At 37.8% G+C, this 21,920-nt stretch overlaps 1 protein-coding gene across 1 annotated transcript in view; it reads right to left on the bottom strand.

The window, feature by feature from the left end:
* TENM3 (teneurin transmembrane protein 3) overlaps positions 1–21,920 on the bottom strand; it is a 430,454-nt gene that overhangs the window by 392,133 nt on the left and 16,401 nt on the right. The window contains exon 2 of the mRNA XM_029226434.1: positions 14,081–14,359. Coding sequence (XP_029082267.1) covers positions 14,081–14,359 — 279 coding nt within the window. The remainder of the gene's footprint in view (positions 1–14,080; positions 14,360–21,920) is intronic.

The raw sequence follows: 21,920 nt of genomic DNA, 5'->3' as shown, positions 1-21,920 counted from the left end.
GCCTTTATCAAGCCATCTACAGAACTCAACTGTCCTGACATAAAATCCTCATCAAGACTGAGACCCATTGGCGGAAGGGGAATAAGGTTTACTACTAATAATTTTGCAGCCTCCTTCCTTGTACCATCATGGTGTTATCCAGTGGTTCCCGTTGGGAATATGTCTGTTGCAAAACCCTCATTATAGCCATGGCAAAGATATTAAGTCAAGAAGTACAGGAAATCTATTTTACGCAGTGATTGTTTTGAGATTTGGCAGGAAGCAACTAAAATGTATGGGGATAAAATATTTTCAGACTCTGTTCTTCAATTGCTAAGGCTCTTACTCTAGTAGTAAATTAGTGCACTGGAATAGCATGAAATAGGATTCTTGCTGGATACTGTATGGTAACTGAATGTCTTGTTCTAAGGGATGATTCAGGAAAAATGAGGAAATAACTGTCTCTTTTGAGTCTATACCAGATCTGCTATTATTCACTGTCCATTTTGTTTTCTAATAAAACCACTGCATATTCCCTTAAATGCACATCGATTTTTAGTTTTCGGTAACATCTTTTTCACACTGTTTACTGTTTCACGGACTGCAATATGCACTCTTCTGTACGACAGCTTTATGTAATTGTGCAGATGACAGTCTGTTCAACTATCTTCCTATGGCCTTTCTTTTTTTATTTTCCTACTACAGCAACATTTTTCGAGGTTGTGCACTCATCTTTGACTCTTTATGTTTCTTTCTCACATAACAAAGTCCTGCCAACCCTGCTACAACTTGTTCCTGCCTCTCTATTCAACATAACGTCTTCCTAGTATATGCTGAACCATGGCTCATCAATTCCAAGTTGGCCTTCATACAGTCCATTCAACACTGCTTTAGGATGTCGACTGGACAGACAGGACCCACAGGGACAATCTCCGACCTATCAGCATGACATTTGCAGTTCTTCGCAAGCGGATTCCACTTAACTGTCAACTTTAACTTCCGGTGTTCCCCGAGGATTCTTCTAGAATCTATGGGTGGCCTCCTTGGAAGGCTACCATTGTTCGCTTGTGGCTTCCAAGCATTTCTTAAAGTTTTTCCAACTGTAAGCATGCACTACTTTTCTGCCATATTTAAACATATTTTACCACCTTCAAAATCCTGCTGGAAGACTACTAATTCTGCAGAATCTTTCCTTTTTTAAACCTTTATCACTTTTCTCTTTTCAATGTGCAATTTAGCCATGTATTTCATCCAGTTGCTTTGTCTTCTAATTGTTTTCTCTTTGTAAAGCCCTGTATCTCCAAGTCCATAAGCTTGAGAGCAAAGGGTCCATTTTATTCCTTAAAAATATCTCTCAAAGTATTTAATATAAGGATGTTCACAAAATATGTGCATAACGTATCCTGACTCTGCAGGTTTCATGCTTTATTTTTTAATGAAAAACAGATCTCAATAACTGCTTCTGATATTATATGTAACTTCCACAAACCTATTTAAGTCTGTTTTTCTACTACATTTTTTTGCAATGTCTAAAGGCTACACACTATACTGCTAGTGGTTAACTGTGCATTCCTGAAAACGTTTCTTTTTAGTCAGCATTCTAGGTCTCTCAGAAACTACCAAACCTGAATTTAGTATCTAAAACTACTATGTATATAAGATATCTCACAAATTTTACCCCACTTCTTTAAAAAGATTTAACAGCACTAATTTTTATTGATGTCTCCTTGCCAAAATTTAAGTAGATTAGTATATATTTATTAGACATTATGAAGCATCCCCTAATTAAATTAAATGATATTTACAAAAGCAAATTATGTGAAGAAAATCAATATAAATTCCTACACCACAGACTATATCTAAAAATTCAGCTAAATTAAACATAAAAAAAGAAAAAGAAATATACAAAAGGGAAGAAAATAAAATCGTTATTTGTTCTAGGGGTAAAGTCAACATTTCTAAGCATAAAAAAGCATAAAAAAGTAAATAATATAATTGACGACTATATTTTAAAGTTTCTAAAAAACTGTATCAAAAATAAAACAGTTTGGCCCATTAGGGAGGCCAAATAAATAATAAATAAATAAAACACAATTAAACTGAGGAAGATATTTACAAAACACTAAGATTTAGATATTTTAAAAGAGACTGTTATTAAGATTCTTGTTTTGTGAAAACTATGCAATTCAATAAGAAAACAATATGTATATAATGTACATGAATACCTACATCTCCTGTATCTTTTCCAGCAGCCTATGGATTGATGGAAAGAGTCTTACCTCCCACTGTTACTATCACCTTCTTTAAGTTTTTTTTATTTATTTAATAAGGATGTAGAAATGAACTTGCTACTCTGAGCTGGAGTAAATACAGATTTTCTTGGCACCTAGAATCTCTAATAAGGAGTGTATAGCTGTTTAAACAAGGTGGAATCCTGATAGAGTTGAAGACCTTACGTCTGTGCTGTGCCCCAGCTCTTTTATACTTGGAGTTCATGTCATTATTCATCACTACTGTGGAACTTACACATATGTCTATGAGCAGAAGGCCTGCATTTAAGGAGATGTTTATTTATATCAGGTCCTCCTGCAACCAAACCTGTCTCATCAAGGCCACATGTACACAAGGTGGAAAAAGGCAGAGTCAGCGTCCTAATGTCCTTGAATGTCATCTCTTCTTTCAGTTTCCTGATGTCCTGGAAGACCCATTTCTCCATATACCCAACAGAATAATGGGCAAAGGGCATAAATTGGCAATTCATGATAGAAGAAATACAAACAATATACACACATATATGAGAATATATTCAATCTATTACTCAAATGAATATAAATTGCAACAGTAAGATACTATGTTTCCATCAAGTTGCCAAAATTTTAAAGCATGGCAACATTCCTTGTCAATGGCATGTGGAAAAAGACACATTTTCACACTTCTGGTGGGAAGGTAAATTGATACAGGTTTTTTTTGCAGGGCATTTTGACAGGGTATATCAAATGCTTTAAACTGTACGTAACTTTGGCTCTGATATTCCACTTCCAAGAATTCATCCTAAGGTATTAGGGGATACAGAATTAGGGGCAAAGATTTACCACTAGAATTGTTATTACAACACGATTTACAAAAGTGAAAATTCAAACAACCTAGATGTTCAGAAGTAGTGGATATATTGAACAAATTATGATAAATCACAGCATGGAAAACTATTATGTTGAAGAAGAATATCTAATAATGTGGAGAAACTTAGGTCAAAACAGAAATTGCAATTCTAATTTTAAAATATATACACAGGGCTTCCCTGGTGGCGCAGTGGTTGAGAGTCTGCCTGCCGATGCAGGGGACATGGGTTTGTGCCCCGGGCCAGGAAGATCCCACATGCCGCGGAGCGGCTAGGCTCGTGAGCCATGGCCGCTGAGCCTGCATGTCTGGAGCCTGTGCTCTGCAATGGGAGAGGCCACAACAGTGAGAGGCCCGCGTACCGCAAAAAAAAAAAAAAAAAAAAATATATACACAGATAAAGAATGAAAGTGTAAATACCAAAAGAGAAAGTAGTGAATATTATCCATATGCTTCTCTGTGTCTTCAAATGACATGTAATGCTAAGTAAATAAAATAGATAAATTAAGGGCATAGATTTAAACACTCATAACATTTTATATTTAAAATTGCTTGGTCTAAAGTTCCATTTTTATTATGTCTGTCATCACCTATCATTTTACTTGGGTTATTGACACAGTACCATGCAAATAATAATTAAATGCTTAAAAAATTCTAATGATTATCTGAAGCCTTAAACTCTTTAGATAGGTTAATTCAAATAATTTAGTTCACCTATAAGCACATTTTGTACCTTACAATCTATACAATGGTGCTCCCGTCACAGTAAATGAGACACAGTCCATTATAAGGGAATGTTTTATACTTGCTTTCTGCAGCAACTGACATTTCATTCAAGCACTTTCAAATCCCCCAGGAATCTCCAGCTGATATATGTCAAAATTTTAAGATCTCTCTTTGTGAACTTTAACACCCCTATAAAAACCAGTTGGAAGAGCAAGCCTACTTCCTACTGATTACTTTGATATTAACCAATTTAAGACGAATCAATTATTCAGTTTAGTCTGAATAATCATTTCACAAAGTCAGTTTTCCAAATTTAAATATGCAAATACTAACTAACACTCTGGCTTTTTATAGCCTATTTTTATTTCTCTCAGACATATCACTTGTGTTCTATTTTTTTGGCTCCCTTTTGAGTATTTTTAAAAAATAAATGTTTGGTAATTCCTCAAGAGTGTTTGCTAATAATCAAATCTGGTTGTATAATTTTATGTTTGTAGACATGCATTTTGTTTTTAAGCAAAATAGACAGTATAGCTAGTGCAAAAGCATGTGGTAGTTACTAAGGTGGAAAGACTTATATTTAAGCTATTAATTTAATCCTTAAGGCAAAGGTCATAAACACACACTTATATATGTATACTGTATATAGGCGTGTGTATGATTTACATATAATTATATATTTGTATCTATTTTTATTTTGTCATATCTATTTATTATATATGTACTTATTATACAACTATTTTATTATATGTTTATATGTAGATTGTACAAACACACACACACACACAAACATCAGAGATCAACGAAATAGAACGTTCCCTACGTATCTGTACCTGGAGTAGTACTGAGAACAATCCTCTTACTTCAGGCCCCAGAATGGATAATTACCTGTTTTCTGTTAAACTCTGGATGTGCTTTTCTTTGTTTTTAACAGCTTTATAGTACTGTTTTAAATAAAATCTCAATTTTGAATACGAATGTATTTTCCCGCAAACCTTTTAATGACATGAACTGTCAAGTCCATCAAATGTCATCAATTTATACCACACCGACTATGCTATGCTATGATTTTAATCAGTGTAGATTGAAAAGTACCTTTTTAAAGTACACCTCTCCTACAGCAAACACTAAACTAATGCTATCACAAAGTTGTAAGATGAAAAGCACCTTACAGGATAAAAAGTGCTGAGGAATTCACAGTTACCTAAGTTTATATTCCAAAGATCTCTCTCCTCCCGATCCTTCAGAGGCCAGACTTCATTTCCCCCTCAATCTCCTCCACTTTCATCTTCTCATTACTCCTTCCCTTTCCTTAGAAAGAGGCTGAAATGTCCTCCAATATAAAAATACCCCTGCCCTTGTGTCCCGCAGGAGTTACACCTAACTCTCTCCTTTCTTAGTTAAGATTTGGAAAGAATAATCTACATTTACTGATGCCATAGTTTCTGTTCATCTCCCCACCCACTACAACTTGACGACCACACCCACTACACAGAAATTAAGATCCTCTGTGCAATCCAAAGGATATATCTGGCACTTAACTTACTACACTTTTGGAAATTTTTGACTCTGTCAATCATGTCCTGCCTCTTTTGTCTTCTGTGAACTGATCTTGTTTGGTTTTCTTTTTGTCTCTATGGAACGTCCCTCTCGTTTCTTTCACTGGTGCTTCTTCTGTACCTTTATGTTAAATATGGGTGAACTCAGTATTTTATCTTCATTTCTCTTCTTTTCTCACTTTATTTGCTTTTGGGGAGAGGTTTAATTTGCCCTATGGCTTTAACTGCAATCATAGAGATCATAAAGAAAATGTTTCTAAACAAAATTTAACTTGAGTTTTATATATACACATATATATATAATTATACATATAATTACATTTTATTATATATTATATATAAAATTTATAATATATATGATTATATGTATTATTACATTTTATTATATATAATATATAAATTTTACAATATATATAATATATGTATATATAATTGCTTAATATATTCTGAATTTTGATGTCCCACAGACATCTCAAATACAACCTGTCCTTCTTGAAATTACTGACTTTATCACAAACAATATGCTTTAACCTCCAACTTGGATTATAGCATCACTTCCACGTTAGAGGGTCTTTTTAAATGTCTTCCTCTTCTCTAACACCAATGCAATGAATTAATCATCAAATCGAACCTATTTGAATTTGTCTCCCTTTCCTTTCCAGTTCTTTGTTCAAATGTTTGTATTTTCTCACTCTGATAATTATAATACTACCTGATTGGCCAATTTGCTTTCAAGTTTGACCTCCAGTTACGTATTCGCTCAGCTACAGTTTCAGTTCCAAATTCAGGCACACGGTGAGGTGAACACAGAGACACAAGAGTGAACAGGGCCACGGCCCTACGGAGCTTACTCCCTTTGTGGGAAAGACAGTTAACACTCGACACTGCTTTCTGAGTACTTTCCAAAAATGTAAATATGACTGGAATATTCCTCTATACGAAAATTCTTCTGAGACTTCCATTACCTACAGGAAAAAGTACAAATTCCTTAGCATGGCCATGAAGTCCCTTTGCAACATGGTCTGGGGCTACCTGTACAGCCTAAACTCTCATAACTCATCCACACAACACCCTGTGTTCCAGGCACCAAAGAGTCTCTGGCTCTTGGAACAGTCCCCAGGGATTTCACACTCTCTCCTTCACTGCTTTGTCTACACCTTGCATTTTTACACATCCTTTGAGTCTGTGTAACAATGCCACCTCCTGCCTCCTTTATAAAACCTTTTTTCCTCTCCTGCCCTCAATTTCTGTGGCAAGAATCTGCTCTGTGCTGACACTGACTTCACGTACTGTGTTGTAATATTACTTAGCACATTAAAGTACAATTACAATGTAATATCTACTTGCCTGTTTTCCCAACCAACCTATGAACTTCTAGAGTCAGAGACTATATCATACTCATTTTCTTGTTTTGTAGCCCCTGGTATGATACCTAGCATTTACCATTCATTGATTGAGAATGTAGTTGACATACTCAATGAGAAATCAATTCCAAGTCACAGCTCAACTTTATTCAGTTTTCAGTTTCTGTGTGACTTGATATTTAAAATCAAGGCACTACTCATAAGACATTTTAAATTGTCCCTTTTTCAAGTTTATACTCATTTGTATCCATTTTAATACGCATTCAGAAAGCTTTTACACTTAGTTTACAGTCCATTCATTATGGCAAACTATCTCAAGTCAACTGATAAGGAGAAGAAAATTCCAATAGAGTGAAACCCTCGTTCAAACTACTCAGTAAATAAGGTAGAAGATTTTTCACATTTAAACTTGTGTGTAGGTAAATGTTAATTAACAGAATTATTATGACCTGAGAAGAATATTCTATAAATAACACCCCCCCACAAATCAGTTAGTTGCTTTTCAAACACTTGAACACCCTTGGAATGGCTAATAAACTATGGTTCTATGGCTCTAACACTTATTTTTTCTATTTCAGTGATAATTACATCAATGAACCTGACTCGGCATTCGCTGCTGTTCAATTCATTAATTAAAACAATTTTACCACTACTACTGTGATTTTTCAAGGATATCAAACCACATTCAAAAATCAAAATAGCATGCATTACCAGTTTTGATTTGTGTTAGTATGGTTTACGTTGATTTCAACTGCACAATTAAAAGAACATCTGGATTTTAAACAGATACTGCATATATTCGATATACTTCGAACAAAAGTACTTAGAATACAAGTTGTTTTGTAGAAATGACAATATCCGTGTGACAAGTAGCAAACTGTCAAGCAGTGCCAAAAGTCCTCTTAGAATGGAAAATATAAATGTATATAAATACTTAGGTGATAACAACCATGGCGGTGGACTTTATGGCATTCTTAATACTAAATTTTTAAAAAGTTTTATTTAAATCATCACTTACTTGTGCTCAAGTGACTTGTAACATATCCATGAAGTGAATGTATTTCATCCAAAATGAAGTATGGAAGCTTTTGCTTAAAGAATGACAAGTTGCTGTTTAAACTATAAACACATACCCATCAAGGTGATGTAATTATTTTTATATATTGGAAGCTATTTGACTGTATTTTGCAAAGCAGCACTTTAATTCTGACCTTGATTTAGGAAGCATGCAACATATTACTTTTGCTATTTTGACATCCCAGAGCACCTAAAACATAAAATATAATTTACAGCAGTAGGACATGCTGGAATTGACCATTACATGCAAGAAGAGAGCCCATAATGGAATTTATATTCAAGTTACGGTTTAGCGTGTGTAGTAAAATCTCATCAAATTAGAATAACACTGAAATACCATTTATTTCTTGCAGCAACGGAATTCCTCCTTAATTCTCACAATCAATTTCCAAAGTAGGCTGAGAGTTGAGAAAGATCAAGCTGAAGGAACGGAACCAGGCTATAGGCAAAAATCCACCCCTTCAAATTATTTGTGGAAAACTCAATGATTAGCCTTGTGTAGAAAAGGAGCCAGGAGAGGAATGACATCTGTGTCATGGCTAGAAGCATCACAAGTACGGGACATAACAGGTACTCCAACACCACTGGCACTTTCTCCCACACTATTCTAGAACGTAACTGGTGATAGCATAGGTACAAATCCTCCCATTTCTTCTCTCACCTATATGCAGTTGCTTAGAAAGAGGAAAAATTGCCCTGCCCACTTTGTCAGAGAACATATTTTGCCCAATGTGGTAATTTGGATCGCAAAATAAAGTTCTCTACTGCGACAGTGATGTAAACGTCACTACAACAGTTTATCAAATTGGTTTAAGGGGTATATCTTTTTTTTTTTTTTTTTTTGCTGTACGCGGGCCTCTCACTGCTGTGGCCTCTCCCGTTGCGGAGCACAGGCTCCGGACGCGGCTCACGGGCCCAGCCACTCTGCGGCACGTGGGATCTTCCCGGACCGGGGCACGAACCCGTGTCCCCTGCATCGGTAGGCGGACTCTCAACCACTGCGCCACCAGGGAAGCCCGGGGTATATCTTTTTTTTAAGTATAGTAGCTCAACTTTTAGATTTTATCTATCCATACAGAAAGTAGACTTTAAAACTATTTCAAAGGACAAGTAAATTGGTTTTTGGAAGTGTTTTAGTCTGGCAAAGCAAGTATCTATTACACTTAAAAATACTGCACATTAATGCTCTATGCTTCTTGTTAGCCAAATTAGCCCTGGAATACTCTAGTATCTGCACAGTTAGTGTGGCATTAGTGAGGTCCTACCACAGGTATATTGCTAAGACCCCAGGTGAGAAATAAAGTCTTCCAGGAGGGATTTATTTTATTGGGTGAACTCATGAGCACCAGTTAAATTGCCTTTTAAGTGACTGGCTGTCTAAGTAACACGCCTTTGAGGGAAGCACCGCTTTTGAAATTTCCTTTGGCCAGGAAGAGAAGGAGCACGTTTAACTCTTTGAAGCTACAGCCGTCAGACTGATTATCAGCACCACTCAATGTACGTTCATTTAATTACAGTGAACTTGAAAGTGTGTGGGGTTTTAGAGAAAAACAGAAGAGTCAATAAATGGTGACAGAAATTCCAGGCTATGCAAATCAGCGGTGGGTCTCCTGGAGGAGACCACTCACTCTCCCTCATTCGCCAAACGTACAAATACTTGACTAATGCAGACAGAGGGGGAAAATGGAAGGGGGGCAGGGGACACGCTGTGGGCCAAGACTACGTAGGTACTTGATACCGTGCACCTCACTTAATCTTCACAAACACTTAAGAAGGACATACAATTTTCCACCATTTACAAATAATAATAAGAGGACACCCTTGTTTGGAGCCCACTAGACGCCAGGCACCGTTGTTCTAAGCATATTATATATCCGAGCTCGTTTGATCCTCACAACAACCCTATAAGGACTGCACGTCATTTGTGATCTTCTGCATTTTGCCCTCATGGAAACGGTAGCACAGGAAGGTTAAGTCACTTGCCCAAGGCCACACAGCTGGGAGGTGGTGGAGCCAGTACAATCCCAGGTGGTCTGCCCCCGTCAACACGTTCTCAACTGTTGCCCTAAGAGGAGGCTCTCGAGGTCCCCAGTTACGACGAGGTAGAAGAGGAGAGGAGAGCCAATTCCTCTTGGTCTGTCTAGTGTCAAAGGTCATTGGTTCCCAAGGGGCAGAAGAGGTCGTGGAGACAGGCAGAAGAAGCAAGACGAAGACCTCCACATCTCTGGGGCCAGCAGTACAACTGGCTGAGTAGCCAGGCAGAGGTGGGAAAGTTGGGACCTTGAGCTCTGGGTGACTCAGGAGCAAACGGTCTTAGGGGTCGAATGAAAGTGTTTACACCCTGAGCGCTGTGATTCTGAATCCAAGCACTTCTCACGATACCACACTGCTGGCTGACAAAGGATAATAATACATGCTAGGCTGCTTCTGGGAAAAGATGCACAAATAAACATTTTTTAAAGCTTAAAGCTTGATGTTTTGAAAAAAAAAAAGTTCTTTGTTCCTGACATTTACATAGATATTTGGAATTCAGATCAGATGACTTGCAAAGCTGGAGAGTGGGCGTTCAGTCAGGGGTCTTTTAACAATCCATCAGAGACAGGAAAGATGCCTCAAACGAGCCAGAGCACACTGGTAACTTTCCCTTTGATTACGGCAGCCCATCACATTTATTTTGTAGTCGCTTACTAGGACCGTTGCTAATAGGTGGTCACAAACCATTGACCCTCCAGTATTTGCCCTGGAGCATGGCAGTTGACTTAGAAAGTTGTCAGTACGTGTCAAGAGAGGCCTTCTCCCACATCCTTAATTCGGAACAAGATTAACATTTGAAATTTGATATGAAACTTAATATACTGTAATAAATTTTTTTTCTCAAATTGCTTCTTAACATCAACTCCCCATGGTTGGTGAAGAGTTAGTTTTGCAAAAGAATATATTTTATCACTGGTTTAGAATCTCTGCTAACACGGAGACGTGTGACATGGTCCGAAAGTTCCTTTACTCTCATGGGATGCTCAGGCCATCAAAATTTCATTAGCCTCACAGCAGTTCTAGCACCTTCTTAACTTGAACTGTTGGCCTCCTTATCAATAAATAAATGAAATCTAATCCCTTGCAGTGACTAAACTCTTCTCTGAAGTTATAACTAGAATATCAGTCACTCAGCTTGCATAATTGCACAAATGTTGAATAACATTTTATTTTTTTCTGAGGAAAACAGCCTTATTCACATTATTTCAAATGACAAAAACAGTCAACCCAAACTCCCCTGCTAAACTGGGGGGGAAAAACAAGTCAGTGTCTGGTTTCTCAATTAGTTTCACTTTGGTGAGTTATTTTATGCACATCCTTCTTGTTTCAACTTATAGTGATATGATAGAACACACGGCAAGCTAACATGAAAATGAATAAAACTTGACAATTTAAATAATCGAAAGTCAAGGGAAAATATAGCTGGAAAAATCAATAATCTTTCAGAGTGAGAGCATTTAAGAATACCCGAGTTGAATTATTTTCGAAATCTTATATTATAAATATTTGACTAGAAGCAGTACTAATATTAGAAACAGGTAATGGATTTGAGGATCTTGTTTATAAAGATGTTAGGAGGCCCTGTGTATGATTACAAATTTTAGTTTTTACTGTAGCCCAGCTTAAGAAAAGAAGTTTTTTATGTCAGAAAAAAACCCTCAATACTCTTGTTTAATTCCACAATTCAAAATGATAAGGTCTGCTAAATATCAGAAAATTAGGCTTCCCTAGATCTCAATGTAATTTATTACTTTAAATGGAATTTTGCTCTGTCTGACTAATCACTGAAAATTCAGAACAAATAAATGAATCTGCAGTGTTCCTATGGACACACATACGAAATAGCCAGTGTTCAGTAAGAGGTCATCTCTATTTTTTTTCCTCTTTTGTTTTCTTCCCTAAGCTGACCTCATTGGGAGCTCTTAAACCATCAAAATGTTGTTTCAAAAAATAACCACAGCCAAACCTTGGGGAAAAAGTAAACACAAGTTTAAGTCATCACTTGTACAGCTCAACAAACATTGTTTTTGACACTTTATACTCTTAACTTGGCTGACCTGTTTACTCTCAACAAATGCTACCAAATGTTCTGAATTTCGAGGCAAGGCCCCTGACACCCTCTTCCTGTGTCTCTTATTCTGCTTCAGAACACCACTTGGAGAAATGGACGAGTGTAACTTTCCTTGTCTTTACATCATTCCAAGGACATGGACTAGGAGATTCCTGGGGCAGCAAGTCCCTCCTCTCGTTCATAATAAGTGCAAATACAGAGGGGCGGCAGTGTGAGAAAGTCCTCAGGCTTGTCACCCCGCCCCCAGTCATTTGGATGTTAGATACTGTTAACTAGAGGTGGCAACGTTTCTAAGTTTTCTGAAAAGAATAAAATGGCATGTGTTTGGGAATTCACTGTGAGATGGTTTTAGCAGATACACAAGTTAAAAAATAATAAAATTAATTTATATTTTACCAATACAGACACAATAACAAGATACACTCATTATGAGAGAGAGAGAGAGAGAGATGCTACAAAGGTTGTATATAGAAAGGGCACGCTGACGCAATGTGGGACGATATCTAACGGATATGGAAGGTCCATGATGCAGAAAATCAGAACTGAACACATTGTCCTGCTGCACCCTCCCTTTTTTCATGTATTTTAGGAAAATCAAACGTCAAATAACACATCTGAATATAACCACTGTGCCTACAATTGCTTGCAGAGTGTTACATAAACACACAGAGGGACAGGAAGCAAAATTGATGCCAAATCTTATGTACTTAAGGTTAGAAACTTCTGAGTTCAGTGAAAATTTCTATAAACACAGGTTTTACTGAGGTGAATGGATTAGCTCAGGAAAACGCTGCAGTCAGATTCTAAGACTCATTTTGTTAGCCAGAGCTGCCCTTGTTTCCTGTTTTGGGTTGGGATAAGTCCAGCCTCCACCAAGAACTGACACTTCCAAAATGAATACATTGAGTGCCTACTGGTAGTTGATTTTGACTTTGGTTTAACGCACCCAAGTATTCTCCACAAGATATTGTTTTAGTTGGTTTAAAGTAGACCTTTTTTTCCCTGGATAGCAAGAAAACAAGTACTAAGCAGTAGGAAGCAGTAGCTACCCCTTGGTTTGGTGACTGAGCTGAGACTAAAAGCTGACAATGGACCCGCTTTCCTGTCACAAAGCAAGGCTGACAAGCTTGCTCAATAAGTAACGAAAAGGAAACCATCGGTAAAACAGCACCTTTCTTTTCACACGTCATGCAGTTCTTCCATTTGAATTATCTCTCTGCTTTTTTGATACACCGTATACACAGCATTAATAACTAGATTAAAGTAGCAAGTACGCTGTTAACATTAAATGCTGAAAGAGAAATGTCATTTCGTTGTCCAGTGCATTGCTGCTGATGCTACAATTCTTCCCAGAAGCTGCAGTGACTAAAAATTAAGTTTTCTTTGAAATCTATTATTGCATAGAAATTAACTGTTTCTTTATTATTCTGCATTGGTGATAGGAAAAGAGTCCCAAATATCGATTTTTCTTACAGTATGCTATTTGGATACCCTAAAATCCAGTTTTTGTGCATCGATTTAATTGCAGAGCGATCCAGTCCCCAAAGCACATCAAAGGCCACACTCCCTTCTCTTTACCAAGATTTCGATTGCTGTCATCAACAAGTAAGTTTAAAGCATGATCAAATTTGTTCTTCCATCATTGAGCCCTGTTAATAAACTATTCCGTGTGCTCAGTCAACCATTCTAAGATTCTGGAACTTCTTTGAGACATTTTCAAGAGGAATCTACAAGGACATCTCTGATTACAAGCTGGCTGTGGGGTAAACTTTACCACCACTTGCTTTGCTACTCCATCGAGTATAGCAGGTGACATGGTCCAAGATAAGTCAAAGCCAATCTTTGTGGTTTTTTTTTTTTTTTCTTATCACGATTAAACTGTTTTTCAAAAGTATAGCTAACACAACAGAGAAAGCCTGCATAATTTTACAATCTGATGTCGTCGAATATTGATTTTTTCCGAGGGAAAAAAAAATGCAATAACGAAGGACGTTTCTTGAGCGCTACTAGTAGCGTTGCAATACAAAGAAAGGAAGAAGAAAGAAAGAGAAGGAGAGATGGGAGGAAGGAAGGAAGCCACGCCTCTAGAGTCAACGGAAACAGACAGAAGCACTGAACGCCAACATTACAAAGCCAAAGAAAAAAGAACTTACCGTTTTCACTGTCCGACTTGTTTTCGTGCTCTGTATCTGTCAGGGTGAGGGCTGAGTTGGACCGGCTTGACAGACAGGAGCTGCGGCCTGACTTGACCCCCCTGCCCCACAGTCTCATGGCATGCTCTGGGGACATCACTGCTTCATTCTCAGTGTCAGCGTCTGACCCTGCACTGATAGAGTAACCTCTGTGAGGGAGGCCCATTTCCGCACAAAACGTCAGTCCTCTTCGGGCTTCCGGTTCACAAACGCCTAACTGCCTTAGGGTGAAATTCTGTCCTAATTAGGGGGAAAGAAGATGACAACTAGTGAGTATATGTCTCGTTTCAGTTTTTTTTAAACAAAATCTCCCTAAAATAAACACTTAAGCATCCAGTCTTGTCAGCTCTCAGCACCAGGTGTTTGCATTAGCTCCACATGACCTGCGGTCACGTGGGTCCAGTTGGGGTGCAGGGAGCTCCATCTCTGACTTGGACCCACCACGGCTCAGAGCTCCTTTGTCAACTATTTCAGCCCATAAACACCTCCAGGGAGCCCGGCAGGTAAAGCGGCCCAGACCATGAAAACCCAACCCAGAGAAAGGCTTAGTTATCCTCGATAGAACTGTGTTTAGCAGACTTGTGAAGCCATAGAAATTGTCAGAATTATTTCCTGGGGCCTGGCTCTCATCCCAAACAGTAGGATTTTCCCGCCCAGGTGTCACTCCTTTGGAAGAGAAAAGATTGCCCTCCAGAATAAGTTACCCAATAATCAGAAAAAATTAGAAACCAGAGCCTGGGCAGTCTTTATTATATTTTCCCACCTAAAACTTAACAACCAATATAAACATGTATCATGTGTGTACAAACATACACTAACTTTTGGAGTGTAATGTCATGAAAATGTGCAGACATCTGACTTCCCAGATTTTTTGCTTTAATAAACACCTGGAAACATCTGTATTGATCAGAGTAAACCAATTTGTGCAAATAAAGTGCACTCTAAAAAATAAAGCGGGAGTATTATGTATTTAAAAATTAATGATAAAATCAAGTTCCCTGCAAAATAAATGGTTGTGAACCCTGAAGGCTTTTACTAATAAATTGAGCATAATAAAACTCATGACACTGCAATAACTTACAGCAAAAGTGTTTAAATTAGGTGACACTTTAAAATGACTGCCGTTATTAATGGCTTTTCCAATCCTGTATTTATTCTTGAAAATTTTACCTATGTTTTATGATACTAGGGGTGAGAAGAGAGACAAAAATGTTTGCTTAGAGGATGCATAGACATGGGCCTTCCATTTCCTGTCTCATTGGCATGGTAGAGTCTAAGATTTAGGTACCAACTAGAATCAAAATACAGGAAAAGAATAATAGTATACCAAGACTGATTTAAATGCTACCATATAAAACCAAACTTTTAAGAATATTAAGCATTTCTATTACTCAGAGTTTTCATTTTTGTACTTCCCTCTCTCATATCCACAAACATTTTAAAGTTAATCGGCTAGTATGAGAAATAACATACATTACATTTTTTAAAAGAGGGTGTTATAAATTATTTGTAATAATAACATCTTGAATCTTCTAGGAAATGAATCAGACATAATGCACAAGACAGTAAATATTTGGTTGTACAAACATCAGCACCCTCAAGGATTCAGCCCATTTTAGCCAGTGTGGTAATTGCTTTATTGCTGTGGTCAGATCAGGAGTTGGAATCTGCTTTATCTCGGTCAGACTTCCAAATGGATTCTGACAATGACACTCATAAATAATGAAAATCTGTTGCTATAAATTAGCTACAAATCATCTCAGAGAGATGTGAATAAGTATCTGAACCAAAAAGTATGTCAAAAACAAAGGAAGTAGTCGGGACTTCCCTGGTGGCGCAGTGGTTAAGAATCTGCCTGCCAATGCAGGGGACACAGGTTTGAGCCCTGGTCGGGGAAGATCCCATGTGCCGCAGAGCAGCTGGGCCTGTGTGCCACAACTACTGAGCCTGCGCTCTAGAGCCTGCTAACCACAACTACTAAGCCCGTGTGCCACAACTACTGAGGCCCACGCACCTAGAGCCTGTGCTCCGCAACAAGAGAAGCCACCGCAATGAGAAGCCCGTGCACTGCAACGGAGAGTAGCCCCCACTCGCCGCAACTAGAGAAAGCCCACGAATAGCATCAAAGACCCAACGCAGCCAAAAATAAACAAAAACAAATAAATAAATAAATTTTAAAAAAGGGTCTTCTCATTCCAAGTGCAAATATTCAACCTAGATTTTCTATAAAAGAAATAAAAATAAAAAAATAAAGGAAGTAGCAAAAATAAAGAAGAGGGAATAAAAACTCATTGAACAGTGAGAAAGTGGGCAAGCTTAATGAGCTAAGACATAGTAGTGGCAATATTTTTAAAAGAAATAGTGTGGACTGTACTTATGAAAGTAAATCCAAAAATGGTCAATGTAATGGACAGTTAATGGAATGTAATGGACAGTTAATGTGAAAGAGCTTATCCATTCCTATTTATATATCATATCTAAAATGGGGAGGGGGGGGGAAAGGGTGTAAAACAGTTAAACATCACCATCAAACATGTTGATTTTTCCAAAACAATTTTTAAAGGGTGAAAATGAATGATAAGATCCTGTGCATCTTTCCTCTATTTGGGGAGGTTCCCACATTGGAGCATAAAAATAAGAGACAAGTTAAAAGACAGTAAGAACTCGCTTTCTAATCTCTGAAATGTAACTTGAAACATTTTCCATGTTACTGACTTTTCACACTGTTGCCATCTTGATGCAAATATCTATGGGGTGAAGGAAAGCAGAAAATGTTATCTGGGTATGTAAACACAGTTCATTGTGCAAATGAATATCCAAGACATCGTCCCTATGAATTGGTATGTGTATCCCAAACTCCTTAAACATCTGACCCTCCACCCAGAGATAAAGCCATGCACATAAGGTCGCCTTATCTTTGATAAGGAGGCAAGAATATACAATGGAGAAAAGACAGCCTCTTCAATAAATGGTGTTGGGAAAACTGGACAGCTACATGTAAAAGAATGAAATTAGAACACTCCCTAACACCATACACAAAATAAACTCAAAATGGATTAAAGACCTAAATGTAAGGCCGGACACTATCAAACTCTTAGAGGAAAACATAGGCAGACACTCTATGACATAAATCACAGCAAGATCCTTTCTGACCCACCTCCTAGAGAAATGGAAATAAAACCAAAAATAAACAAATGGGACCTAATGAAACTTAAAAGCTTTTGCACAGCAAAGGAAACCATAAACAAGATGAAAAGACAACCCTCAGAATGGGAGAAAATATTTGCAAATGAAGCAACTGACAAAGGATTAATCTCCAAAATATACAAGCAGCTCATGCAGCTCAATATCAAAAAAACAAATGACCCAATCCAAAGATGGGCAGAAGACATAAATAGACATTTCTCCAAAGAAGATATACAGATTGCCAACAAACACATGAAAGGATGCTCAACGTCACTAATCATTAGAGAAATGCAAATCAAAACTACAATGAGATATCATCTCACACTGGTCAGAATGGCCATCACGAAAAAATCTGCAAACAATAAATGCTGGAGAGGGTGTGGAGAAAAGGGAAGCCTCTTGCACTGTTGGTGGGAATGTAAATTGATACAGCCACTGTGGAGAACAGTATGGAGGTTCCTTAAAAAACTAAAAATAGAACTACCATACGACCCAGCAATCCCACTACTGGGCATAAACCCTGAGAAAACCATAATTCAAAAAGAGTCATGTACCACAATGTTGATTGCAGCTCTATTTACAATAGCCAGGACACAGAAGCAACCTAAGTGTTCATCAACAGATGAATGGATAAAGAAGATGTGGCACATATATACAACGGAATATTACTCAGCCATAAAAAGAAACGAAGTTGAGTTATTTGTAGTGAGGTGGAAGGACCTAGAGTCTGTCATACAGAGTGAAGTAAGTCAGAAAGAGAAAAACAAATACCGTATGTTAACACATATATATGGAATCTAAAAAAAAAAAAAAAAAGGTTCTGATGAACCTAGGGGCAGGACAGGAATAAAGACGCAGACATAGAGAATGGACTTGAGGACACGGGGAGGGGGAAGGGGAAGCTGGGACGAAGTGAGAGAGTAGCATGGACATATATACACTACAAAATGTAAAATAGATAGATAGTGGGAAGCAGCCACATAGCACGGGGAGATCAGCTCGGTGCTGTGTGACCGCCTGGAAGGGTGGGATAGGGAGGGTGGGAGGGAGACGCAAGAGGGAGGGGATATGGGGATATATGTATACATATAGCTGATTCACTTTTTCATAAAGCAGAAACTAACACACCATTGTAAAGCAATTAAACTCCAATAAAGATGTTAAAAACAAACAAACATCTGACCCTCTGAAATCAATGTCTCGCGATGATTCAAACTCTTAAGGTCTGTTTCTGAAATGCAAGCTAGAAAGCAAGCTGTTAGATTTCCTTACTAAATTAAAATTTGCTTTTGCTCTCTTGGGAAAGAACACTAAACTTGATTTCCAATGGACCTAATTTAAAGCCACTTACTGGCTTCATTCAAGTCACTTCACCACTCTATTTTTTCACTTTTCAGGGCTGTGATGACTTGGTTTAAGAGATGCTTTATGCTTTGGCAAAGCATAAAGGAAAGCATCGACAAAACAAAAAGACAGCCTACTGAATGGGAGAAGATATTTGCAAATGATAAGACAGATAAGGGATTAAGTTCCAACATATATAAACAGCTCACAGAACATCAAAAAAACAACCAACCTGATTTAAAAATGGGCAGAAGAACTGAATAGTCATTTTTCCAAAGAGGAAATGCAGATGGCCAAAGATGCTCAACACCGCTAATCATCAGGGAAAAATGCAAATCAAAACCACAGTGAGATACCACCTCACTTGTCAGAACGGCTATCATCAAAAAGAACACAAATAAATGTTAGCGAGGCTGTGGAGAAAAGAGAACCCTCCTACACTGCTGGTGGGAATGTAAATTGATGCAGCCACTGTGGAGAACTGTGTGGGGATTTCTCACAAAACTACAAATAGAACTACCATATGACCCAGCAATACCACTCCTGGGTATATATCCAAAACATAAACAAAAGCACTAATTCAAAAAGATACATGCATCTCAATGTTCATAGCAATGTTATTTATAATTGCCAAAGTATGAAGCAACCTAAGTGTCCATCAACAGATCAACGGATAAAGAAGCTGTGTGTGTATATATATATATATTCCATTATATATATAATACTGAGTATATATACATATATACACACACACACATATACATATATGGCTGAGTAATATTCCATTATATATATAATACTGAGTGTATATATATATATATATATATATATATATATATATATATACTCAGCCACAAAAAGAATAAAATTTTGCCATTTGCAGCAACATGGATGGATTTGGAGGGCATTATGCTAAGTGAAATAAATCAAACAGAGAAAGACAAATACTGTATGATATCACTTATATGTAGGATCTGAAAAATACAACAAACTGATGAATGAAACAAACAAGAAGCAGACAAACAGATACAGAGAACAAACTAGCAGTTACCAATGGGGAGAGGGAAGTGGGGAGGACAATATAGGGGGAGGGGAGAAAAAAAGGGTTATTACGGAATTATATGAAATCGTATGTATGAATCTTTTGAAAATTGTAAAGCACTATAGAATTTAAAGAATCGTTCATTCAGTTTAAAATTTTTTTTAATTAAAAAAAGAGATGCTTTATGTAAATGAAGCCAGCATAAAGGGAAGCAAAATGAAAAATGACAAAAAATAAACACCTGGACAAATGTAATAATCATAGAGAAATGTATAACTTGAGGGGGGGGGGACAAGATTGTTTTCAAATAATTTTAGAATAGTCACATCACCAAAGTTGACTTTTCCTTCATTCAAAACTATCTCTCCCCAGTGCTTCAAATTCCACTGTTGCTGATTCCCCCCTTAGGTTAAGGATTCTTGCTTGTAGGATCCCTCGTTTTAATGCAGACACCCCTGGGGAGATCTAGCTATTAAATTCGAATGAATTAGTCTATTAGATTATTTCCTACAATTCAGCAATGTTTAGCAAGATGGGCTATACTTATGGAAAGCTCAGGCAGTTTGGACGAACAGAAGGAAGATGGTAAAAAGAAGGGTTCCTGATTGGGAGAAGAGGCAGTTGGCTGAGGTACACGGAGTGGGAATTTGGGGTTGGGATGCGGTTCTTGGAGCTGGATTTTAGGTCAATGTGGAGAAATGGGAAGAGACTGGCAGAAAAAGGCGGCAAAGATGCTCTGGAACCAGACTAAAGACATGACCGTCTTGTTTAAACTCATCTTTGGCTTCAAGTAACATGAAGGAGATGAGGATACATTTATTCTTATTTTCCATGGTTTCTTCAGATTGTGTTCTTTGCAATGCTTCTAACGCTATTACCTTAATTTCTTTCTTCACCCTGTAGAGTCTTTATATTAATTCTGTTGGCCGAGACTGGTGAAATCAGTATTTACCTCCTGCACTCTGAATTTTGATAACCTTGATCAGCAAGGCCAGCCACAGAGTTTCCCATTACAATTTGAAACAGTCCCAAAATAATAAATTGCAGGAAGAACAAAGTGTACCTGAGGATGAAATTTCTTGTGATTAAAAGCCAAGGTTAGCTTGGACTAGATTAGGCATTTCTGTTTCATGACACTCATAAATTTGAAAAACCTATAAAACAAAGACTGAATAAACAGCCCAGGCGGGTGGCATCACTGAAAAAAGGTTCACATTTTGAAAAATGAGTGAGGGTATGTGACAAAATGGAAAGGACCACTTTCCACCAGCACTGAGCATAGCTACCTCTTTAATAAAAGAAGGGGGTTGGGAAAAAAATGGCCTTTGTCTTGCATGGTGTCTATAACCTAGTCCGAACAAGAAGGGATTTTTCAAAGCTGCAATGCACAGTGATGTTCACCAATAGGCAAGACATCTGCTATGTCTGGGTGAGTTGAAAAGGAAAAGCCTCTACGTGAGGGACTAGCCTCGGAGTGACACAGGGTGACTGCAGAACCCAGAGGAGGGTGGTCCCACATGAGAACTCGTGGTATTCTCTCCCCTCTTATGTCTAGATTCTCTAATGCTTAGATTGTGCCCTTTCTCTCTATTTCACTTGTATCTTCTCTTTTCCAAAACTACTTTATTGAGATATTAACTCACAAACCATACAGTGAACCCACTTAAAGTGTACAAGTCAGTGGTTTTTAGCATACACACGGTGGTGTGCAACTATCACCACAACCAATTTTAGAACATTTTCATCACCCTTGTACCAATTATCAGTCACCTCCCATTTCCCCTCTTACCCCACCACTCCCTCTAGCCCTAGGCAAGCACTAAGCTACTTTCTCTCACTATAGATTTGTCTGCTCTGGACATTTCAAAGAAAAGGGGTCCTACAATATGTAGACTTTTGCGACTGGCTTTTTTCACTTAACATAGTGTTTTCAAGATTCATCCACACTGTAGCATGTGCCAGTAGTCATTTCTTTTTATGGCCAAATAATATTCCATTGTATAGACACATCATCTTTTATTTATCTGTTTTATCAGTTAATGGACATTTGAGTTGTTTCCACTTTTTGGCTATTATGAAAATGCTGCTATGGAACACCATTTTTTTTTTTTTTTGCGGTACGCGGGCCTCTCACTGCTGTGGCCTCTCCCGTTACGGAGCACAGTCTCTGGACGCGCAGGCTCAGCGGCGTGTGGGATCTTCCCGGACCGGGGCACGAACCCGTGTCCC

This window comes from Monodon monoceros, unplaced genomic scaffold, assembly GCF_005190385.1.
Source record: "Monodon monoceros isolate NGI ecotype Baffin Bay Population unplaced genomic scaffold, NGI_Narwhal_1 Super_Scaffold_17, whole genome shotgun sequence".
Taxonomy (NCBI): Eukaryota; Metazoa; Chordata; class Mammalia; order Artiodactyla; family Monodontidae; genus Monodon; species Monodon monoceros.
Note: the sequence above shows the minus strand (reverse complement) of the source record. Positions and strands in the feature narration are given on the sequence as shown.